The 24,514-nt window shown below is 37.1% G+C and overlaps 3 protein-coding genes across 7 annotated transcripts; 2 read left to right on the plus strand and 1 right to left on the minus strand.

Moving 5' to 3' along the window:
* Window positions 1–288: 288 nt before the first annotated feature.
* On the minus strand, window positions 289–24,514 carry LOC126741024 (U1 small nuclear ribonucleoprotein 70 kDa-like). 4 transcript variants are annotated; one of them, XM_050447281.1, is made up of 7 exons: window positions 24,311–24,514; window positions 23,731–24,252; window positions 23,393–23,570; window positions 22,956–23,338; window positions 10,285–10,473; window positions 9,966–10,215; window positions 289–1,557 (listed from the first exon to the last, which is right to left on the minus strand). In XM_050447281.1, the coding sequence occupies exons 5-7, from the start codon at window positions 10,445–10,447 to the stop codon at window positions 345–347; spliced, it is 1,626 nt and encodes a 541-aa protein (XP_050303238.1). In that variant the 5' UTR covers window positions 10,448–10,473; window positions 22,956–23,338; window positions 23,393–23,570; window positions 23,731–24,252; window positions 24,311–24,514; the 3' UTR covers window positions 289–344. The 4 variants fall into 4 exon arrangements, with proteins under 4 accessions (XP_050303238.1, XP_050303239.1, XP_050303240.1 ...); XM_050447282.1 differs by lacking the exons at window positions 22,956–23,338; window positions 23,393–23,570; window positions 23,731–24,252; window positions 24,311–24,514 and adding an exon at window positions 10,979–11,173; XM_050447283.1 differs by lacking the exons at window positions 22,956–23,338; window positions 23,393–23,570; window positions 23,731–24,252; window positions 24,311–24,514 and adding an exon at window positions 10,742–10,838.
* On the plus strand, window positions 10,661–12,913 carry LOC126741025 (N(4)-(Beta-N-acetylglucosaminyl)-L-asparaginase-like). 2 transcript variants are annotated; one of them, XM_050447285.1, is made up of 8 exons: window positions 10,661–10,779; window positions 10,840–10,932; window positions 11,490–11,617; window positions 11,681–11,834; window positions 11,889–12,114; window positions 12,169–12,398; window positions 12,452–12,559; window positions 12,625–12,913. In XM_050447285.1, exons 3-8 carry the CDS (start codon window positions 11,506–11,508, stop codon window positions 12,854–12,856), a joined length of 1,062 nt encoding a protein of 353 aa, XP_050303242.1. In that variant the 5' UTR covers window positions 10,661–10,779; window positions 10,840–10,932; window positions 11,490–11,505; the 3' UTR covers window positions 12,857–12,913. The 2 variants fall into 2 exon arrangements, with proteins under 2 accessions (XP_050303242.1, XP_050303244.1); XM_050447287.1 differs by lacking the exons at window positions 10,661–10,779; window positions 10,840–10,932 and having other exon boundaries at window positions 11,418–11,617.
* LOC126741023 (coiled-coil domain-containing protein 40) lies at window positions 13,200–17,277 on the plus strand. The gene is made up of 9 exons (XM_050447280.1): window positions 13,200–13,533; window positions 13,589–13,778; window positions 14,215–14,407; window positions 14,532–14,686; window positions 14,739–14,952; window positions 15,011–15,171; window positions 15,227–15,905; window positions 16,294–16,531; window positions 16,586–17,277. The coding sequence occupies exons 1-9, from the start codon at window positions 13,307–13,309 to the stop codon at window positions 17,196–17,198; spliced, it is 2,670 nt and encodes an 889-aa protein (XP_050303237.1). The 5' UTR covers window positions 13,200–13,306; the 3' UTR covers window positions 17,199–17,277.

The following is a 24,514-nucleotide window of genomic DNA, read 5'->3' on the forward strand; positions in this document are numbered from 1 at the left end:
CCTTAGTATTATTTATTGGAATAATAAGAGTGAGCAAGCAATTCCGCTATATTATTTAAATTTAGAATATTTGAAAACGTCACTGTCAAAAGTGACAGCTGTCAATCGATATTCAGAACGGTTGCCATCAAAACTGGGTTAGAAAGGTTATAGGCAACCCGCTTTTTACCAACAAAAGATTTGGGTTAATATCCTGACTAGTATGGATTATTTGATCGCTTTAGTACGTTTAGTTGATCGACAAAAACTTGCAAATTAAACTAAGCTGGGGTAATAAAACAATCTCACAACGGTTAAATTTTTTATATCAAAATCAATGGATTCATTCTTGTAATCATCTATTTCTAATCACGAAAAGTTCTTTCTCTGCTACCTCCCGGAATATTCCGATAATAATTATCGTATTGTCGCTGAGAAGGTCTATACCCCCCAATTTCTTCCCTCTGAGAGCCCCTTAGAGCTCCAAACTGATTCGCTGATTCCCTATTTGTTGGAGGACAATGAATATTATCAATACCAGAATAAACCGGTGCTACATTTTCATAATAATACTGTTGTTGTTCCTCTCTCCTAACGTATCTATCGGCGTCCTGTCTCACTCTCTCAGGAGTAGGAGTTCTTCTATGCCTCGACGAATATTCCTCCCTAGTAGGCAAGTCAGATCTATTATACGGCGAGAAACTTCTTCTTCTTCTACTACTTCTCGAGGGAGACGATGATTCAGGATAAGAGGGAGAAGGAGGTCTCCCGAAATATCTCTTCTCCTCGGCCCACGATGGCAATTCGTTGGATCTACGTCGGTTCAATGGAGATCTACTTCGTTGACGTACGGGAGAAGGGGGTCGCCTTAAACCCTTGGGAGAATATCGCTTTGGGGAGGAAAAGTGTCTTTGTGGCGAGAGTCTTCTACGTCGTTCGCTCTCCTTTGGGGAACCACCGCGATAAGGCCTTAAAGTTGGCGAATAACGTTTCGGCCGATATTCCGGAGATCTTTGGGTTCGCGATTGCGCGAGTCGCTTATTAGGGGGTTCCGGGGGTCGTCTTACTGGGGAATGGTGCCTAGTGGGCCTACGGTCCGGCGATGGGGGTCTTCTTTGGGGTGCAGGAGGTTTTTTGGGTTCAACTGGACGATTTCCATCTCTTTTCGACGGTTTAATAAGTGTCTCCTCCGGTGACCGTTGTTGATTTCTCGAAGCACGGTAATCGCTTTCACCGTTTTTTTCCCTTGAGGGTTTCTCTTGATTCGAGTGGTGTTTCTTTTGCGAACATTGTTTGTCAGGTTTGGGTGAGGGAGGACGTTTGGGGATTAACGGAGAACGTTCTTTTGACTTTCTCTTAACAGTGCCGTTTTGGTTTAAGGTTCTGCGCTCCTTGTCTCTGACTCTGCGCTCTCTATCACGTCTCCTGTCAGCCTCCTCTCTTTTCCGTTTTCCTTCCAGTTCCAAAGCGATCGGTTTTTTAAAGGGGCGATCTCTACCCCCGAACCTTAATTGCCCCGATTCTTTTTTACCCCCGAAGCCACCGCCTAATCGACGAGGTTTCCAACCTTTTAACAATCTAAAAGACAAAGAAAATAGTGCCCAATACTTCATATAGCTCGCAAGGTGTCTACTATAGAACTAGAAAGTGTAGCAAGAAACCTGCAATTACTGGGAGAAATTCTTTAAATTATGTTAAGGTCAAGTCGTTGAGAAGTTTCTATTGTTTTCCTCTTGGAACACTGAAGGAAAGATACGGAAAATAGTTGAAATATCAAGTGCATTTGTCTTGTAATGGGTCTACCAATAGAAGTGATAGAAGTTTAGTGAAACGCGGATTAAGTGTCAGTTGTGTTAAGTATACTTTGACATTTCATCATGAATCGTTTAAGTCAAGAGCAACGTGTAGCTATCGTGAAAAGGTATTACGAAAAGGCGCAATCGGTTAGAGCCTGTTCTGTTATCGTGCTCTTAGAGTAGATTTTGGCCATCGTTGACGGCCTTCTGAGCTTGCAATAAGGCGCACAATTAATAAGTTTCAACGCGAGTACACTCTTCTGGATAATAAGCCACCAACGCGACAAAAAAGTGCAAGGACCGCTGCAAGAGAAAGTGTTGACGCGAATAACAATGTGTCTGTTTTGCGCCGTTCTCAGCAATTAGGCAATGTCTCTGTGGCGCATTTTGAAGAAAGACTTAGGCCTACATCCTTATAAGATGGTTCTAACTCAAGAATTGAAGCCTGCTGACCATGGTTTGCGAAGAACGTTTACCGACTGGGCCCTGTTGCAGTTGGAACAAAATGCCGATTTTGGGCAACAAATCATCTTTTCAGATGAAGCCCATTTTTGTCTTAGTGGCGTTGTCAATATGCAAAATTGCCGCTTCTGGTGTGAGAACAATCCCCAGAAATTAGTACAGGTCAAGGGCGTCGCCAGCCGGTAAGCTAGGGAGGGGCAGCATGAAAGAACTAAAGACAAAAAACAAAAATTTTAATTTACACTCATCATAGCGAGGCCATTGAGTCGAGTTTCAGACATGGTGCTCCTCAACCAGGTTTTGATTCTCCTAAGGCTACTAAATGACCTTTCAACTGTACAAGTCGTACAAGGTAATGCAACAAGGATCTGTAAAGCCTTCTTAATTTCAGGAAAGAAATCATCAGTTTCCTTGAGGGTGTCCACAACACTCATTTTGACCGATTCTGGTTTTTCCTCCCATATTTTTTTCCAAAGCTCTATCTAATTTTGGATATTTGTAATACCGTAAAAATTTTTAAATTCCTCGCAAGCCTCTTCAAGTTCTTCCAAAGAAATGTTTTTCATTTGCTCAGGATGTAGTTTTGTCAAAGTAAATGATGGTCTATTTTCTTCAGAAAACCTTATTTCTAGGGAATTAATAATTGAGTCCAAATAAGGAATTGTTATGGACCTGCGCCAAAATTCTGAGGGGCTTTTTGATGGGTTGTTGTCTTTCAGCAGTACGCGGTATTGATTTCATATCCAATCCAATTTTTTCCGCAATAACAGAAGCATCTTTGAAAATTTCTTCTGTTATTTTGTCGGGATTCTCACGGTGGTTTTTGATCAGTTTTAAAACACGACCAATATGCTGTGATGCCTGAACTGCATCCAAGGAGACTGATTGGAGCACGTTTACTGTTGGTTCTAAAAGAGCGGGATATTTGGCTATCAATCCAAGGCTAAAAATAAACGAAACTTTAGAAGCTGATATGCATGTTTCCTTGTCGCAATATTGCCATCTCGAGACACGGTTTCTAGTGCCTCCATTATATCACAAAAGTTCTCTTTAAAAACTCTGATGCTCTTGTATTTCTCGCTCCACCTTGTTTGGGCACAGCTTGGGAATATTGGGTATTAATTTTCTTCTTAGAACCGATTCACGAAAAAATGTAATTATATCTTTGATGACCCCAACTGTATTTCGGATCTCCGGCAGAGCATTCAGATCATTGATTACCAGGTTGAGTTTATGTGAAGAGCAATGAAAAAATAGTGCTTTCTTGCATTTTTTACGCAAAATAGCCTGAACGCCACCTACTTTTCCAGACATCGTGGAACAACCATCGAATCCCAAACCAACGCATTTATCTGGATCGAGATCCTCTTTCGTCAGGAATTCGTTTATTGCCGTGGTAGTGTTGCCGCCGAGACGAGACGAGACGAGAGAAAATTATTCTCTTGTGAGGAGATGGACGATATTCTCGTCCGAGGATAATAAAAATAAGGAAAAAAAATTAATTTAATACTTTAATTTCCATCAAAGTATGATCAAATAGTAACCATCAAATATGATCAAAAGAACTCATATTTACCTTCAATATTACTAGAATATTTATAGAGAAGGCGGAATTGACCCAACTTAACAAAGAAATAATCCCCTCATAAAACATACATATATTATTCCTAATGGTTGATAGATGGTTCTGAACTTGGGCTTTTTCCGTTTTGCCCGCTTTGTCTTATTTAGCCAAACTGATGGGGAAAGCTAACGCAAGCGTTAGCTAGTTATATCTGTGGTTAAAGTGACGCCAATCTTCTGAAACCGAGGTCTCTGAATCTAATAGGCTTTTGTCAAGCCGACAGGGTGTTTACGAAATTAGGTACATAAACCCACATTTTGTAAATAAAACACCTACATTTATTATTAGCGTATCGGTACAGAGTACTAAAAGTTATGCTTTTCATGTACCTATTTGAAAGATCATATAAAAATATTTTTTACGAGAGAGACCGAGAGAAAGGAGAATTTCTCGTCGAGAGAGGACGAGACAAGACGAGAGACGAGAATCTCTGTTGTCTCTTGCGGCAACACTATGCCGTGGCAATCGATTTAGCGTCCAAGGCTGTAAGCTCATCAAATCCGAGGAATACTTCTTCAATGTTGCTGGTTTCCTCATCAAAATATCTTATGCCAACTGAGAGCTAGCTGTTCCTTTCCAGAGATATCCGCTGTTTCGTCTGCTAAAATGCTATATGCTTGATGCAATCGGCCTTAATAACATCTCCACAAATACTGATAATGTCATTCTGGATGTCAACCGATCGATAATTTGCATTTTTCTCTCTATGCTCAAGATGGTTTTTTAAAATAGTGTCTCCTGCGTCAATTCGCATCTTATACAGCCCTTCCAGAATTCCATCACCATAGCTTGCCCCCCTTAATGCTAGGTCGTGGGATCCGCAAAAAAGGAATGCAGGAAATAATCGATCTTATAATTTTCCTGTTTTTTTCAAGACTTTCCAGAGAGTATTTGTTAATTTGCACATCTACTGGCACATTATCAAGAAAAGATTTAGCTGCTTCCAATGCCGTCTTATGAAAGTGAGTATCTGCGTGTTTTCTGCAGTATTCATGAACATCTTTGAACTTACAAAACGGCCTTATAATGAACGAACCTAAAACACCTCTGACGGAGCTCAGATTGGGTGGAAATAGTGTACAGAATTTACTGAAGGCTCTGTACGCTAAGCATGGTGAGTACATTTCGAACCAGGAATGATTGAATTTTCTTTTCAGATACTGGGCGTCTTTGGCAAAGTCGTACGTTTTCCGTAGTATCCGTAGGTTCTTGGCTCAAAGTGAGCGTAATCGTTTCAATTCGCTTTTCACTGGCGAGCGCTTCGAGTCCCCGAAATGTAAATATGTATAGGTATAGTAAAGCCTTATCTTAGATTGAAGTTACCTAATAGCCTAATTATTGAGTGAAATTAATAAGTGATAAGTTAAGAAATATACGTTTTCAAAGTAAAGTTTCAATTAGCCGGATGACTGGTTTAGCGTTAACCTCTAGGCCCTTCTGCTCCTCTCTGGCGACGCCCTTGGTACAGGTGCCATTACACCCGTTAAAAGTGACTGTGTGGTGTGGTTTGCATGTCGGTGGAATTATCGGTCCATACTTTTTTGAGGATGCAAGGGGGCGTACTGTGACAGTCAACGGAGAGCGCTACCGCGACATGATAACAAACTTTCTTTGGCCTGCAATTGATGGTGGAGATTTCGAACAGGACGGAGCAACATCACACACCGCCCGAGCCACAATTAATTTATTAAGAGAGCGTTTTGAAGATCGAATAATTTCGCGACATGGCAATATCAACTGGCCACCAAAGTCCTGTGATCTTAGTCCCCTGGACTTTTTTCATTGGGGATATGTGAAGTCGAAAGTGTATTCTAACAATCCGCAAACCATCAGTGAGTTGAAAGTTAACATAACTAGGGTTATTCGCGAAATTCAGCCCAACTTGTTATAAAAAGTGATTGAAAATTGGGTTCATCGTCTAAACGTCTGCCGCCGTAGCCGAGGCGGACATCTTAATGATATTTTGTTTAAAACATAATGTTACATAATAAACTACAACATGCTCTACAGAATATCTCAATTATTTAAATCACATGGGATACATTAGTCAAATAAATGGTTTTTCTAGGGTAGCAGGAAATCCAAAAAGCTGCATAGATCACATCTTTTTAAAAACTACCGCCAACAATATAATTGTCAGTTCTTATATTATAACGAGTGGTTTGACCACCGTCTATAGATTACAACAAGTCAGACCACTCGAGCGGCCCTGAAATCGATTGCCCCACCCCCCGTTCCTCACCTCGCCATGCATCGGCTGGGTAGACCCCAGGTTTAGTTTTCGCAAGTACGTTAACTTGTGTGCATCCGTTTCGCGAGAGAGTTTTTGCTTGTAGCGTTTTAAACAATAATTTGATTACATACTACTTGTATAAATATAATTACCCAATAATAAAGTAGTATGTATTTCATCCCTATATGTTAAATATTTTGTTCTGTATTTTGTGTTTTACATAAAACATTACAATCTTAAAAAATTGTTTATTATTTATTTTCTCCCCCTAATGTTACTGGAATAGTTTTAGCCGATTTTACAACCTATTATCCTAAACCAACACACCCCACTTCTTTTTGTCGGCCACCAATGTCGGCGTTTAAGACCCGGTAAATTTTGATATTTTAACATATTTTATATAAACTCCTGGACAAAATTATCGCACCACTTGATTTTTAGAGATTTTTTTTTAATAAAGATAAAAAAATAAGCAAACTTATAAGCATTGTTAACTATGCATTATTAATTAACAAAAACAATTATATTCTATTTAACAAAACGAGATTTAAGTAACTAAATTCAATACAAGGAAAAGCATCGATTTTCACTAACTTCAATTTTGATACAAAAATAAAACAATAGACCCATAATGAATTCTTAATAACGTGTATTGCCACCTCTAGCTGCAATGACCGCTTGAAGTCTTCGCAGCATTCCTCGTATCAAATTATAAAAACTTTCCTGCGGATGTATTCTCACTCCTCACGAGCAGCATGTTCCATGATAAAGCATAAACATAGTTTTTGTCCAGTTCTGCTTTTTATACGAGAAAAGATATTATAACTGTTTTAACTGATATTTATTTTTATTTAAATTTTCTTGACAAAATAATTAGTGGTGCGATAATTTTGTCCAGGAGTTTATTTAAAACCATTTTTTACTTTTTCATGTCATTTATTGGAAAAACAATAATAATCCCATCTTAAGCAGTTAAAAAACAATGGTTTTAATTTTCCAATGCAGCTAAGAAAGATTTGAAATTAATCGTTGGGTAGTTGATATATTTTTGGACTATTTTAATTCAGGTCATATTTCAGTGCCAAATTTCCAAGCCATAAAAAAGGGAGATATATTTTAGGAATTTTCTTAAATAAGTTGAACAAAAATCACGAAAAAAAAAATCAGTCGAGAAACAAGAGGATAGTTTTAAATAATAATATTAAAAAAATATATTTGTTTTATTTTTTACTTTTTGTCCAAGAAAAGTTATTGTCAAAAATTGCCTTGACTGTCTGAAAGAAATGGAAAGAAACGCTATGTAGTGTAATTTTATAACTTTAAAAAATTGTTTGGGCTGCCTAAAATTATGTTTATAAACTACTTCATAAACTAATGCTTGCAATAACTTAAATTGCTTGCAATTATTAAGAAATGACTTTTTAACTATCTAAAGTAAATACCAACAAAAATTCAGGCAGGAATAATTTCTTACTTTTTCCAAGCAATTGCATCAATTTTATCTAAGAAAAAAAGTGATTTTCATAAATTGACCAGACTGCTTGAAAGAAATAAAAATTTCACCAAAAATTTACTTTAAACTGCCTGAAGACTGTTTTTCCTATGTGACTTTTTTAAAATCGAATTTGCAAGAAAACTGACTTCAAGTGCCTAAAATAAAAACAAATCAGGTAAGTCAAAGTAATTTTTCATTTTTTCTAGGCAATTGCAGTGGTTTTTTCCATGAGAAAAATTATTTAAAAAGTTACCTTGGCTACCTGAAAAACTAAAAAATTAGTGCCTGGAAAAAAAATTACACTGAACTAAAAATTACGTTTCTTTACTTCTGACCGTAATTTTCAATAAAAAATAGCTTCTATTGCCTGAGATTAAATTTATTTTCTTTAAAACCATTACACTCTGAACATGTTTTTTTTCCTTCCAAATTGCTCAGTTTTAAACTCAATTGTGCAAAAACAAACTTGAACCTCAATTGCCTGACATAAATAAAAGTGGCACGTATTTCAAATTCATTTCTTACTTTTTCCAGGCAATCGAAGCAGTTTTATCTTCAAAAAAAAAGAGATTTTCAAAAACTGCCTTGGTAGTCTAAAAGAAACAAGAAATTCCACTAAATTGCCTGAAAATAGCTTCAAGTGCCTGGAAAAAAATAAAAATTATCACTCTTATGAGATCCTATATAAAAAAATGACTTTAAGTGCCTTTAAGAAAAAAAAATTAAAAAAGACTGTTTTTTTCCCTCGAGATATATTTTTTTAAGTAAATTTTACAAGAAAAAACTCACTTCAAATGCCTGGAATTAAAAAAAAGTTTCAGGTAGGTCAAAATATTTTTTTTTTTTTTCCAGGCAATTGCACCAATTATAACTGTTTTAACTGATATTTATTTTTATTTAAATTTTCTTGACAAAATAATTAGTGGTGCGATAATTTTGTCCAGGAGTTTATATTTACTAGGTATATCCACAAATGAATACAAAGTATATAATTTACAAAACTACTTATTTAGCGCTTATTATGATAATTGTTTGTTATTCTTTTGCGCTTTTGTATTTTTAAAACGACCTAATTTAAAAATTAAAATAACCCATGCCGTATTAAAATTATTTTATATTTTTTAGTGCTTTTAAATGTGTTTTTTAATTGTTTATTTATTTTAACTTTAGATTTATTTTTTGGATATTCATCTCTAAAATTTCAACAAATATTAAGCAAAAACTTGTATTTGCTTAATATTTGTTATAATTTTTTGATAAGACTCCTAAAAATGTAGCAAATTTAAACAATTCAACAAGTAAGGTTTTTTTCAAATTCACTTTTAACTATTATATTTGACTTAAAAGGCAGCCACTTTGAATCCGCCATATTAAACGCTTCCAATTTATTTAAAAGTTCAAATTCATTGAACTGATCAAAACTTCTAGATACACCAATTTTAGAAAAGGGAAACTCAAAAACATTTTAAAAACTGTCCTTGTTATCGAAAGCCAAGCACCTACAAAATTTGCAAACAATCTGACAAGTAGAAGTTATAGTTTAAATAGAATTCTTAGATTTGTTATATACATACATACAAACATTGCTACATAAAGGCAAAGAAGTGAAGCTAATATAAAAAATGTGTAAAAACGTTAATAATTAAGAAACACTGTCATATAAACACATTCTATTCCAGTCCTATAAAAAAAGTTCTTATTTTATGACTCAAAATACTTCTTATGAATACTCCTCGTATAAAAATCATCAGCGCCCCTCAGAATTTACTTTCATCGATATTTACGATAAACCCTGGTAAACGCTCGTACGCAGCAAACAGCGGGATTCAAAGTCAATTTTGCTTTAACACGGGCGGTATAGGAAGTGGTCTGACTTGTTGTAATCTATAGACGGTGGTTTGACTGACCATCTCTCAACATTACTGACCATGCAGCTTTTAAAAGTAATGACCCAGAAAAGGTACAAATTAATACTAAAAAAATTGCTAACTTTTAAAAAATACCAGACAGCCTAACGAATTTTGATATGGGTGATAGATTGCAATGTTATATATCGCCCAAATATTTGCATGAATAATTTTACTAAAGCCATGAAAGCTATAATTGAAAATTGTACCACCGGGTCAAGTATACGCCTGGTAAATTTAAGCTTGTTATCAAGGATGACACCAAGTAATCTGCTGCTAGTGTTCAGCAACTTGATTATCGCCAGTGGACACATCCCCAAGCAGTACAATTTAATTACCCCTAAGTATAATTTATTAAAATAAATTGTACTTAGCATAAGATACAAAAATGTAAACTACAGTTTAAATCTATCCCTCTATCTAACTCCTGGAATATATTTAAAAACAAAGTACTTCTCCGAAGGCTTACCTTTCACATTCAAAGTCCACGAACACAGGCCTACCATCGATTACCATTTTATCTGCATATCGATAAGCTTGTTCCGCAGACTGTTCATCTTCATATTCGATGAAACCGTATCCTTTGGGCATCCCGGTGACCACATCCCTCACCAATCTGAACCTTTTGATTTTCCCATAAGTCGAGAACACTTCTTTGATGGTGTCTTTGCTTGTGTCATGGTTCAGGCGACTTATGAAAATGGTACACTCCGGTTTACCTAAGTATTAAAAAAACTTCATCCTTTAGAGCGGATTAATACAAGAAATTATTGGTTTAGTTCACATGCCTTTAATGAACCTGTTTGGTCGGTACTCTGAGTTAAGGGCCCTTACGACAGCTCGATCATGGGGTTCTGAGTCGGTGCCATCTATTGAGGCACATTTTACTGGATCGTATATTTTGGCATACTTGTGCCATTGGTCTTTTTCTGGTTCGCTTGAGTGCTTCATGGTTTTTTAGAAGTTGTTCGGTGAGGCTTTTTAAAAGTAAAAAAATGGCGGTTTTATAGCAAAATTCTTGAAAAAACACATAAAATATTGATAAGTATTTACCAAATTACCCGAAAACCCTTATATACGAAGATTTAGAGAGCTTTTTAAAAGTATAAGGTAACCAAAGTATTGGTTGATTTAAATTTTGAGGTTATGTTTGTTTGTTTACAGTTTGTATTGCAAACTTTGGACTCAAAACTTGCAAAATTCTTAAATAAACACTTAAGACATTAGAAGTATTTAAGAACTTACTTAAAGGCTGACATACAAAGGCTTTTTAAAATTATAAGGTAAACAAACTATTGGTTAATAAGAATTTTAATTTTGAGGTTATGTTTATTTGTTTACAGTTTGTAGTGCAAACTTAAGGGCTTTCATGGATTACTTTAAAGGATTTATAGCTATTTAATAACAGAGGAGAACGATTTAAGGGCTAAAAACAGGTAATTATTTATTTTAGCAATTTAGTTAAATATTTAAGAATCCTACCTTTGCAGCAAAAGCCTTTTCAAGGGTTTATTTAACACTTTAACGGCAGAGACATTTTAAATAAAAGCACTAAAGTATAAATGTTTTTTTCTTAATTTATTTAAATTTTAAAATATTTTATTCGTCTATACTAGACAAATGTTGACCCTACGTCGGCAATTTCAAAAGTTAAAACAGCTGACGCTGTTTTTTGCATTATGTCAATGCAAAAAACATTTGAACCTCTTTTTACGAACGTCAAAAAAAGGCGGAATATTTGAATTCGACTTATGGCGGGAGATTTGAATTTAAAACGTGAAAAAATGTGCTTGTTTATACAACGAGTTATTGAACGATATTCCGCCCGAGTCTCATAATCATTACTTTTATTATTTTTGTCTTATCTTAGCAAATAAAATTAAGTTTATTTAATAGATAAATAAATTCGATAATATTTACTGTGATTTGTTTCCAAGCCAAGATAAAACATTTTTAAAGAGAATAATTTATTCTTTAATAATTATTTTCTTAGTCTCCCATTAGTCACAATGAGAAAACTCCTGCCATCACTATTATTCTTGTTACTAAAACTGTCATATACCTTTGCGGGAAGTCCCTTTGTGGCCACTACTTGGGCCTTCACCCAAGCAACGATAAACGGTAAGACATTTTCGGTCATTTTTACACACACACATTCACAAGACAAGACTATTTTCTTCTTAGCATGGGAGCAATTAAACTCATACGATCTGGCCCTAGACGCTTTAACTGTTGGCTGTAGAACCTGTCAAGCCATGCAGTGCGACTTTACGGTGGGTTATGGGGGAAGCCCCGATGAAAATGGAGAATCCACTTTGGATGCCCTAATATTTGACGGGTAAATAATAGCGTCCTTATCCAGAAGATTTCTATTTTTTTCATACTGTTTTAGAAACACCATGAACATGGGGGCCGTAGGTGGCTTAAGAGGCATCAAGGACGCCATAGGGGTAGCCCGTAAGGTTCTCGAGAACACTCAGCATTCGTTTCTAGTCGGTTCGCTTGCTACAGCTTTTGCTAAGGATATGGGATTCCCCGAGGAGTCCCTCACAACCAATTACTCCTCGAATCAATACGAAACCTGGAAGGAATCCAACTGTCAACCCAATTTTTGGCAGGTAAGTTTTGGACTGAGTAGAGGCAGTTCTGGATTAATGTTGCTTCTATACAAGGACGTTACTCCAGACCCAACCAAGAGCTGTGGTCCTTATAAACCAAAAAGTACATGCTCCCTAAGGCGCAGACACCCAGATCCCATTTTAACCAATGAGATTCCCCAAGATATACCAGAAAGCGTGTTTAACACAGGTAACCATGACACCATCGGTATGATCGTTATGAACGCTTATGGTCATTTGGTGGCTGGTACGTCGACTAATGGGGCTAATCATAAAATTCCCGGGTAAGCTGTTGACTTTTAAGAAGGATAGTAAGGTTAGTTTTGACACGTTTTAGGAGGGTAGGCGATTCGCCTATTCCAGGAGCGGGAGCCTACGCGGACAGCGAGGTGGGAGCCGCAGTAGGCACTGGAGATGGTGACGTCATGATGAGGTTCTTGCCAAGGTAACTAGCTTAGAGATGATGCAGGTTAGGTGCGCAGAACTTCCAGTGTTACTTGCGTTAAACAGTTTTTTAGCGGTAGAACAGATGCGTCAAGGAGCCACGCCCAGTCAAGCAGCCCAAACAGCAATTGATCGCATAACCCGGAAATATCCGTCGTTCTTCGGAGGAATCGTGGCCGTGGATAAAAATGGCACTGTCGGTGCAGCCTGCAATGGAATGGACAGATTTCCGTATACTGTGGCCAATAGGACGAGCAACGGTGCTGTGGTGTATTATGCCGATTGTAAACAAACATAGATTTATGTAATTTATGTCATTAGTTTAGCATGAAATAATATAAAATTTATATAAATATTAGTTGCGTTTTATTCATTGTCTTATAGGGTTGCCCAAGCTGTTTACAATAATGACAGAAGTCAATGTCAAAATGACGCCATCTTTAAAAAAATGGCGCGGGGACGTATGACAGATGTCAAAATTTTGGGTGAAGGCCATTTTGGGAAAAAATAAGGAAAAGTTCCCTAATTTTAGGCCCAATATGAACTCGAAGTATTGATAAAGAGTGCGGCTTTAATATCAATTTACGACCCTCGGTGTTTACTGAACCGGGTCAAGTAATATAAGTTAACCCCTCTCCGATCGTTATCGATCAAACATCCGAGACGTAAGGTGTAATAATCGGCACGTCTTACTGACATTTATGCCATTTTTTAGTATATTTTACAAAAAAGAAGCTTTTTAAAGACGATGGAAGAAGTAAAAGTCGCCCCAGATCCTACGCAAGAGAAGACGGTGCTGGATCCAGATCATCCGCTCCTGAAGAAGTTCCAGGAGAGCCTTAAGGAACATTATCTGTTCCAGATCAATAGGCTGAAAAATGAGATTTTTGAGTACGAAACCGAAACGAAAAAGAAAAACGAAGAGAGAGAGTTGCTCGGGGTGCAGACGTATGAAACCCAACAGATGGTCTGCAGGTAAGTGAAGATTCATGATAAATTCTGATAATATAGACCCTAACTTGTACTGTAGGCAACAAAAATGCCTAGAAGATCTGGTGAGAGATGTACAGAGTATGACGTCCGCCAGGGAGGAAGTAGAAAACAAAATCAAAGAGGAAAAGGCGAAATATAAAGAGGCACAAGAGAAAATGATCGCTGCAGAGAAATCTTCTTTAGAGCTACAGAATGAAATCAGCGCAGTAAACTTATTAATAAATCAAGTAAGTAAGTACTGTACTCATGCGCCCTTATTCAAGTTATGGCGTCAAATTAGTAGTTTACGCACCAAAGCGCCTATGTTCAGCTCTCATTGTTACGTCATAGTATAGTTTTATAGTACACCCACGGTCGCCATCTTGGATAAAATGACATTTTGATTCTTGTCGTGTGTCAAATGATTGTTACTTTAGGAGATATTGAGTAGTTTTTCAATGGATTAAAAAATCTTGACATTGTTAAAGGCTTTACATCTATATATTTTAAAAACTGGTGAATGGATTTTATTGATTATGACTTCATACGAAAGCCGCTGAATTTCTTAACCGAAAAGGTCTATAGTCAAATGTCGATTCATTGCTTTGTCAATGTCATCTGTCATTTTTACGTTAACGAAAAACAGCTAAAAACCATTTTTCATTACGAAAAACTATTTTCCAGGTCTCTCAATGGGAAAAAAAGATCGAATCGAACATCGCGGTAAACCAGCGGGTAGCCGAAAAAACCCGAAAGGACCATCTGAAGCTCTCCGAGGAGAAACGAAAGCAGGACGCTCAAATTTATAAAATCACGAGAGCGATTTGGCACCTCGAGACCGAAATCGACACGATGGACATGCAAATCAAACTAAAAGGTACGAAAAACCACTGACCTGTCCAAACAAATACATCGCCGTAACAAAAGGAAAACGCCATAACTTGTGCAATTTATCGCCTTTTCCATTTGTTACACTAGTGCAGTCAAACGTTTCATTTTAGAAACCGAAAGGGAAGAACTGGAGCAGACAGTAGCGCTAGGCAACACCAACTTGGAAGCCCTTCAGGCCGAGTACCGTTGCCTAATGCATTCCTGGAATTCCGTGGTGGTTGCTATAGGTAGCAGAGATCGGATCGTGGAGTGCCTTAGAACGGAAGTAATTATGAGCAACCAGTTGATAGCCAGTTAGTTAAATGGGAATTTTGTAGGAAAATGCTATCCAAGAGAAAGTTAAAAGCACCATTTCTGAAGCGGAAAAGGTGCGAAAACTAACGAAGGGGGAGATGAACGAGAATCAGCGGTTCGTTTTAAATAAGGCGAGGGCCGAGCTGGATATTAGCAACTGCAAACAACAATTGGAAGAGGAAACTGCTCGGTTTAATGAGCACGCGCGGAATATGGCGGAAATGCAAGCAATTATAGGTTATAAGTTGTTCTGCCTATAGCGATATCAACTTACCACTCTATCCTTTCATTTTAGATCAGACAGAAAAGGACATCCAACGGGCCTCTGAAGAGCTCAAGTACAAAGAAGTGCTGTTCAAGAGAATCGTCAAGGATTTCGATAGGATCTCCTCGAAAAAGTACGAACTAGAGAGGAAACTGTTGCAAGATATCGAAAACCAAGCTGCAAATGACACGGTAAGACCGTAAATTCCTAATTATTCACTTATAATTTGAAATTTCTCGTAAATAGGTCGCAGGGAATTTGATGCGCTTACTAAACATCGCAAGGGAGAAACGTAAAGACTTGGAAATCATAATGAACGAGGCGGAAAACAAGCACAGCCTGCTGGTTTCGGACATCGAATCGCAAAAGTATAAAAACGAGGAAAGCGAGAGATCCCTGGCCGAGATTGAGAAAGAGAAAACCGAGTTGGACAACGAGGCGGACGGCATCCAAGCGGAAAAGGATAAATATCAAATGCTGTTCCGGAAAAAGGAGCGTCACGTCACGGTCCTGAACATCAAACTGGAGAAGATTTTGGAAAAGATGCAAGTGAAGGACATAATATCGCCGCAGGAGTTGCGCATAATAGCCCTCGAGAAACAAATCGAAGAAACGCAAGATAAAATCAAAAACCTGCAAATATTTTGGCTCAGGGAGCAAAAGAATTTGCTGAGCGTGTCCAAGGAGCGCCAGGAGCAGATCCACAAGCTGAACCTCTTGAGGAAACAAAACTTAATTCTGGAACAGAAAAATTTGAAAGTGAACAACGAGATCGAGAACTACAAGAAACAGGAAGAGCGAGTTTCGCAAAACATCAACAATTTACAAAATAAAACCAGCGTGCTGTGCGATAATTTGTATAAGAAAAAGGATAGGAAGAACGTTTTGGACAAGAAAAATTATTATTTGCAGTCCCAGTACGACGGTAAGTAATTTATTCTTTATGTGTTCATAATGAATTTCAACTTAGGTGTACAAATAAGCATCGTACAATAGGCGCCATCTTTTAATAGAACATAAACTACGTTGGTTACCCAACAAATGGAAAACACTAATAAGAATCCATCAATGTCATATATGTCAGTTGTCAATAGTGTCATTTAGTTGACATTCCTGTTTGCTTTTTTTGTAAACAAAACAAATCAAAATTTGAAAAAAATATTGCAAGTAAATGGGGATCTTAGGGCCCTGTACTCAGAAAAAGCATCATGGAGAGTTTTTTTAATTAATTTTTTCAGTATCCGCGTGCCCACTAGCTTTTCACGTCAAACCTTAAGTTTTATACTATTTAATTAATAAATAAATTTTTACAGGTAAACTAAAAGATACTGAACTAGAATGCCTTAAAATAGAGTCCGACATAGCCGAGCTAGAAGATGAGAAAGTAACGTTGAGTAAAGAGCTCATAGAACTCAACCGAGAGGCCCTAGAATGGGAGAAAAAGGTAAAACTGGCCAACCAAACAAAACAGGATATGAGAGGGGTTCGAGGTGGTACAGGGGACATCAGCAATATGAGACAAGAAATCCAGAGAATGAGTGTTATATACAGGTAAGAATTGTCTGCTAGGGAAACAATCCCTTTCTAAATAAACCCCCATATTAGTCAATTAAAGAAGGCCCAAGAAAAACTGGTGAAAGACTTGGAACATTGTGTCTCAAGACGCGAGGCGATTTTCATGGTAGCAGAAGCGAGACAATCGCGCTCGAAAACAAGCGAAATGAAAACGAGAATCAACTATACAAGAAAAATGGACGACATAAGAAACAAAATCAAGCAGCTTGAAAATGAAAAAAAAACTATAGAAGAGAAGATTGAACAGTTGCAAGGGGAAAAGGCTCATATAGAGCAAGAAATAGAGTCAACTAAGCATGATATTGAGTTTTGCAAGAATTACTCTATGAGCCTAAAGGAGCAGATCGAGAAACGCAAGACTAACAGACAATTGAAGTTTGAGATGCTCATCATGACTCAGAGGAAGTTGAGCATGTTTAATGATTTACTTGCCAAGAGGCAACCATTTATTTATACGAAAAAAGACAACATGCAGGCCGAGTTTTATTATCAGAAGGATATAAATGGTAAGTTGGTGGTGTTAATTGAAAATTTAAGGTCAGACTTTCCAAATTATAAACATCAGTTTAATCGGTTGTATAATACATTGAAGCTGAGCGTTTACACTCAGTATTCTAGTAACTTGGATATCAGAATAGATTAATTATTGGGATAATGTAATGTATACATGCTTTTTAAATGATTTTGCATAAAAATTTTTATTGAATAAATAATATGCTTTATTTTTTTGTACTTTTATTGTTATTAATCATGTCCGCGGTAGCACTAATCCCAAATAGCTGATAAGGCTATCGGTACTTTCTTTCTGTTTTTAAGAGAATGTTGAGGTTTGTTTAAATGATTAATGCATAAAAGTATCATTGGTTCCGAATTTTTTATTAACCCTCCCTTAGACGCGCGTGTACAATTCAATACGCAAAATTGTATCCGATACCTTTACGCAGACGACGCTTTTAGTACCTTCCCAACTCTGTTTGAGAAAGCATCTTCGTGATCGGCAACGTTGTGGTGATTGCAGTTTTGTGTTTATAAATAGATTATTTTACCTCGCGTTTATTCGTGCGTTATTCGCGTTTTTTTATAAGGCAAGTATAATTTATTTATTTTCTCTTTACATGATTTGTGATATTGTATTTACTTGATTTAGAAATATTTAACATTATTTTATTTATGTAGACAATCATTTTTTATTATTTGTTTTAAATATTTCCATAACGATTCGACCATATTTTAGAAAGTGATCACATGACGGACTCTGATGAGCAAGAAGTTAGTGATACAGAGGAAGTGGTCGAATCTACACACATGAGAAATGACTCCAATTTGTCACAAAATGTTTACATGGGGAAAGATTCTTCGACAAAATGGCGTAAGTCACATCCTATTTCAAATGTTCGTACTAGAGCCCACAATATCATTACCCAACTTCCTGGTCCAAAAAATAATGCTCGTGAGACAAAAACAGATATTGACATTATAAGTTTATTTTTCGATGATAACATTTTACGTATAATTTGTTCATTCTACTAATACTTACATCGAAAAGATCCGCAGTAAATTTCAACGTGATCGTGATGCTAGGCCTACGGACATAATTGAAATCAAGGCATTTATTAGATTGCTATATCTATACTCGGTGAAGGTTCTTTAACCGAACAGAACTATACCTTTTTCTGGAGAGGTTATCCAAAGGATGGTAGAAGGCTGCACGGAGTAGGCTTCGCGATAAAGAACGATATAGTCAAATCACTCCAACAACTACCTTATGGCATGAAAACATTGTCGAACTTGCATTGTCTTATTTATTTAATGTAACACGACGTTTCGGTTGGTAAGTATCTCCAACCGTTATCAAGTGTAAACTGTGCAATGCAAGTTTGACAAGATGTTTTCACTGTACCATTTTCTACTACCTTATGGCATCTCCGAAAGACTTATGCTGCTCAAATACCAAGTGACTAATGGTAATTATGTTACCATCATATCGGCTTGTGCACCAACACTGGACGCAGACCTTGAAATAAAGGAAGTATTTTATGAAGAACTCAACAACATCTTAGAAAGAATACCAAGGAAAGAACATGTTATTCTCTTGGGAGATTTCAATGCCAGGGTTGGTAAAGCAGCTGATATATGGCCAACGGTTATCGGTGCCTACGGAATCGGAAAAGCAAATTCAAACGGAGAGTTGCTATTGGAACTGTGCACAGAACATGACTTAGCCATAACAAATACCTTCTTTCAAATGGATGATAAATTCAAAGGTACTTGGTGTCACCCTCGATCGGGACACTGGCATATGCTGGACTACATAATAGTACGCCAGAAAAATCTGAACGAAGTGCAAGTTATTAAAGCCAGAGTTGACGTAGAGTGCTGGACGGACCACCGCCTGGTCCTGGCTAACTTAAAAATCAACTTAAAACCAAGGTATAGGCGTGGCAGCAGTAAGAAAGTCAAGAAAAAGTTTTGCCTAAAAAAACTCAAGGATACAGCAGTAGCTTCGCATTTTCGTAGCGAAATTAGGGATAATCTTCATGCCGATAATTTCCCACAAGATCTAGAAGAACACTGGGCTTTAGTTAAACAAAATCTAATGGACATTAGCAGCTCAATTCTGGGAACCATGCCGCGCAATCATCAGCCAGACTGATTGAAAGAGAATGGACTCCTGATAAAACCTCTATTGGAACGTAAGTACGTAGCTCAGGAAAACGCTCTTAGCAATCCTCAGAACATAGCTGCGCAAACAAAGCTTAGAGATACTACAAACGAACTCAGAAAAGAAACGCGAATGCTGAAGAACAACTGGTGGGCAAACAAGGCGCGCGAAATACAGCAGTTCGCAGATGACCGAGACTACAAAAAGTTTTTTCAAGCTCTAAAAGAAGTGTACCATCCTTCCCGCCGAAATATATGCCCAGTAAAAGACATGCACGGCAATACTCTTAAGGACATAAAAGATATCATGCTAAGATGGAGGGAACACTATTGCACAGTACTTAATTAATCAAACGAAGTTGACCTCAAAGTGATAAACATGATTCCACAATAAGAAACGGCACACGAACTGGATGGTCCAATATCTGTGGAAGAAATTCGATCAGCTATCAAAAAATTAAAAAATAATAAAGCTGCGGGGCCCGACGGCTTACCAGCTGAGATCTACAAGGCGGCCGATGACGATATTATTGTACTGTTGAAATCTATCTTAGACAAAATCTGGCTCAGCGAAAAAACCCCGCAAGACTTTAAAAACGCCAATATCATAAACATTTACAAGAATAAAGGCTCCGCGTATGACTATCAACGTAACAACTATCGCGGCATTTCATTACTGTCGATAGCGGGAAAGATTCTATCAAAGATCTTAGCGGATAGACTACAACCAGTAGTGGAAAAACTTATTCCAGAAACCCAGAGCGGCTTTCGGCCAAACAGAGGAACCAACGATCTGATCTTTGCACTTCGCCAACTTCAAGAAAAGGCGAGAGAACATCAGACTCAATTACATGTCGCATTCATAGATCTGGCGAAGGCCTTTGATTCGGTTAACAGAAAGGTCCTCTGGTGCATTTTAAAAAGTTTCGGAATCCCAAATAAATTCGTCTCAGTGGTCGAAAATTTACATACAAGTAATCAAGCACAAGTGCTAGTAAACGGTGAGCTTTCAGAACCGTTCTCCACTGAGACGGGAGTTAGGCAGGGCTGGCTCCTATTTTGTTCAATGTTTTCCTTGCGGCGCTATCGATCATTGTTGACAGAAATCTATTTGCTAGAGGGATTGGAATCAGATATAGATATGATGGAGGGCTTTTCAATTAAAAACGTCTTAGAGCTAGAACAAGAGTGCGTTTTATCACGGATCTTCAATATGCGGATGACTGTGCGCTGATTGCGTACACAGCAGAAACTCTTCAGGAAATTCTTGCTTCTTATGCCTGGGCATACCAAGCCTTAGGTCTAAAACTAAACACGTCAAAAACCAAGCTTCTTATAACTCCTGCATCAGATAATCCTCAGCTCATACAGGTCAATGGCGAGACTTTGGAGCAAGTTGAACGCTTTAACTACCTAGGTAGCGTATTTAGTACAAAACTAAACATGACGACGAAATAGCAAACAGAATTAGCTCTACATCAAAAGCGTATTGGAGTCTTAAGGATCGAGTGTCTTACAATCATAATCTGAGTCTTAAAACGAAAACGGCAGTATATAGAGCAATAATTGTACCAACGCTATTATATGGCTGCGAATCATGGATCCCATACAGACGACATATAAAGGCTCTTGAACAATTTCAGCAACGGCAACTGCGACAAATGATGAGAATCAGATGGTTTCATAAAGTTTCTAATAATGAGGTTCTGCAAAGATCAAACTGTATAAATATTGACACTATGGTGCGAAAGGCAAGAATGAGATGGCTGGGTCATGTATACAGAATGGACGAACGGCGCTTACCAAAATCTCTTTTGTATGAAGAACTAACAGAAGGTGCAAGGAGCATCAATACAAACGCTTCAAAGATGTCGTCCACGATTATTTAAAGCTATTGGGAATTGAAAACAACTGGAAAGAGATAGTCAACAATCGTGCCCAATGGAGAAGAGCGACGTCCGTTGCTCCTCAACTGACTAGAAGAACCCAAAGACCCGCTCTGCAGGAATTTCCGTGTGATGTTTGTGGCCGGATTTGCAAATCTCGCATAGGATTGTTTAGCCATAGTAAAACTCACCAAAGACTGTAGCTTTATCTTTGGTTTAGATTTATCTTTTATAATGTAATTATTTTTTTATTTTTTACTCGGTAATCGAGCTAGCGAGTAATCAGTAAGCAGTGGCTTAGAATCTTGTTATTTGACCATGGGCGAAAAGATTTAGATTTATTTTGCGATGTTTACGGTTCGACGATATACGAGAAAGTCGCAAAACTATTGACAAACTTGCACCAATCAGGGTTTTTAAACTCTAAGTTTTTGAGCTAATAATAATAATAATTTTCAAAAGTATTATTCTCCCAGTGAGTATCTTACGGGATGAGCAACTGTTGGCATTCAGAGGTAGATGCAGTTTCAAGCAGTATATACCTAGTAAGCCAGAGAAGTATGGGGTAAAGGTTTTTGCTTTAACTGATTCCAAGACTGCTTATACTATTAATTTAGAACCCTATGTTGGAGAGCAACCTGATGGCCCATACCAAATGAGTAACGCAGCCGAATATATTGTTTTACGTTTGATAGAGCCCGTTCAAGGTAGTAACAGAAACGTTACGGGCGACAACTGGTTCACAAGCCTTCCTCCGGCTAAAAAACTTCTGAATAATAAAAAACTAACATATGTTGGCACGATAAGGAAAAATAAACGTAAAATACCCAAGGAATTTCTACCAGATAAATTTAAAATGCCAGCCATTTTTGGATTTCAGGAAGACGTAACTTTAGTTTCATATTGTCCAAAAAAAAATAAGACAGTATTATTACTGTCAACTATGCATCATAGTGCTTCGACTGACCAGTCATCTAACCGTAAAAACAAACCTGAAATTATGATGACAAAAATTGGTGTGGATTTGGTCGATCAGCTTTGTGGAAATTATGATGTGTCAAGAACTACGAGACGCTGGCCTATGGTACTCTTTTTTGACCTGCTTAATAATATAATAGGAATTAACGCAGCATGCATTTATAATTCTCATAATTTTAACAAAACAGTGAGAAGAACCGATTTTTTACAAAATGTAAGTTGGCAATTGATAAAGCCACACATAGAACGACGACTAAATATTGTGTCTATTCCCAGAGAATGACGAAGGCGGGCGAAGTTGTTATTGGATGGAGAGGAAGCTGAACCAATTATTGCTCGCCGAAATGGATCGCGCGGGCGCTATTATCGGTGTGGACGTCAAAGAGATAAAAGTACAAGAAAATGGTGCTTCAAACGCCAACAGTGGAGAGCATCTGCGTGAAATATGCACGAATTGTTTTGAAAATTAGTAATACTCACTTTATCAGTAAATAAAAATTTTTCACTACCATCTCTGTATTTTTATTTATTTAATTTAGGAATTATTTAGAATAATAAATAAAGAAATATTTTTGTTTTGCAAATATTTAATAATTAGGAGCTGGGTGATACATGTCACCCGCGCGACTATCCACGTAACAAACTTAGGCGCGCTTAAGGGAGAATACTTTATCAATTTTAGTGTAAAAAAGAAAAAAATTGTGTTCACAATTTTGCTACCCAATATCTGAGGGCCCCCAAATTACTTACCACATCAACTTTTTTATTCATATTGGACATGTTGGTGCATTTGAGCATTTTTAACATAATTTGGTTATAAAAACAATTATATATAAAAAAAAGATTTATTTCAAACTGTACAAACATTAACTTACCTTCAAACCATGCATTTCCTTTAAATGTACCCTTTTAAACTCGAGAGTGATGTACTCTGAACAGTGCTCGCACTTCTCCAAGCCATGCACTCTGGAGTTAATATGGGCCCTCAGACCATTTTGTGAAGAGAACCCTTTATGGCAAATATCGCAAAATATCGTTTTTTCCTCTTCTATCCCGTGTACGCCCTTAAGATGTGTCTGCATGGTCTGTTTTATTTTGAACCCTTTGCCGCACACTTGGCAATGGTAACGATTAACTTTGGAATGGACCAGCTGGTGAGTAACGAATTGGGTCCTTCTTCCAAAGTCCTTACCGCAGTGCTCGCATTTGTACGATTTAATTTTATTGTGAGTGATTTTTATGTGGTTTTTTAATTGAGCTGCAAAGTTTTGCCGTTTCATGGAATATTTCTTAAAAAAATACTATTAATTACCTTGCTCAAAAAACTTTTTGCCACAAATTGAACATTCACAACTTTTCTCACCGCTACCGTGTTCTTTCAGTTCGTGTTTCTCTAAGGCACACCGAACCCGAAAGCATCTACCGCATTTGTCACAAACAAATCGGTCTATGGTAGTTTTATGGTAGTAGTTGATGTGATCTTGTAAGGCCTTAAAGAAATTATTATTTTTTTTTATTTTATTAATCTTATATAACTGTGTAAGAGTCCTTACTGGCAAAAAAACAAATAAAACCGAGAGTAAAAAGGTCTTCTAACCTCACTTTCTACATTCATCTACACCCAAATTTATGAATATCTCTAAAGCTTACCTGAGCATTTTTAGAAGTCTTTCCACACATGTCACAAATAACTGGATCATACTTATGAGTATATAAATGATTTTTCATGTTTACCCCGAATAAAACCTTGCCACAGTCCGGACAAGCCACCCGGTCATTTCTCTTAATCCCTTTTAAGAATTTCTCATGTTCTACTGATAATGTAAACTGTACTTTTGCTGGCTTTCGTTTTTTTCTATCAACTTTATCTCCCAAGGGCTTTCTTTTAAACTTTATGGCATTGATTGGTGAGTTTCTGTTGTCCTCACAACACTCCTCTTCAGTTAGCTCAGTTTCAACTTCAATCATATCAAAAGAGTTATCAACCTCACAGTCTGAACCTATGGGCTCATCATCATAGTCAATTTTAATATCCGGGTGGGCGGAAAACTGTAATTCTTCACACAATGTCTTATTCGAGTTGATTATTTGGTAGCGAGTCAGCATCGCTGACTTTACTTCTTGGTGGCATTGTAGGCATGCTATTGATGGAAGCCCATCTTCAGGGTCCACCTAAAAATAATATCAGGCTACAATCTATATTAATAAATTGTGAGGGGATCCAAATTACCTTTATGCCACTTAAAATGTGTATCATTTCTGAAAAACTGTCTTTTTGGAAAATGTTTATGTATTGAGTAGTGTGCCCCAAGCATAACCGGCACCTGTTGGCGTTCATTTTGCTTTAGGAAGCGGTTTTTAATAGGGGATAGATATAAATATAATTAAAAGATAAATTAATTGGACAATAACAAAACAATAATAAGGCTGAAGG

Source organism: Anthonomus grandis, chromosome 10, assembly GCF_022605725.1.
Source record: "Anthonomus grandis grandis chromosome 10, icAntGran1.3, whole genome shotgun sequence".
NCBI lineage: Eukaryota > Metazoa > Arthropoda > Insecta > Coleoptera > Curculionidae > Anthonomus > Anthonomus grandis.

Coding starts and splice junctions, on each gene's coding strand:
- LOC126741024 (XM_050447281.1), bottom strand. CDS start 10,447: ATGAAGCACTCAAGCGAACCAGAAAAAGACCAATGGCACAAGTATGCC. Junction 10,216..10,284: donor ACCAAACAGGTTCATTAAAG/GCATGTGAACTA, acceptor TTTAATACTTAG/GTAAACCGGAGTGTACCATT. Junction 1,558..9,965: donor GTGGACTTTGAATGTGAAAG/GTAAGCCTTCGG, acceptor TTTGTCTTTTAG/ATTGTTAAAAGGTTGGAAAC.
- LOC126741025 (XM_050447285.1), top strand. CDS start 11,506: ATGAGAAAACTCCTGCCATCACTATTATTCTTGTTACTAAAACTGTCA. Junction 12,115..12,168: donor GTCAACCCAATTTTTGGCAG/GTAAGTTTTGGA, acceptor CTTCTATACAAG/GACGTTACTCCAGACCCAAC. Junction 12,399..12,451: donor GCTAATCATAAAATTCCCGG/GTAAGCTGTTGA, acceptor GACACGTTTTAG/GAGGGTAGGCGATTCGCCTA.
- LOC126741023 (XM_050447280.1), top strand. CDS start 13,307: ATGGAAGAAGTAAAAGTCGCCCCAGATCCTACGCAAGAGAAGACGGTG. Junction 13,779..14,214: donor TAAACTTATTAATAAATCAA/GTAAGTAAGTAC, acceptor ACTATTTTCCAG/GTCTCTCAATGGGAAAAAAA. Junction 14,953..15,010: donor GGAAATGCAAGCAATTATAG/GTTATAAGTTGT, acceptor CTTTCATTTTAG/ATCAGACAGAAAAGGACATC.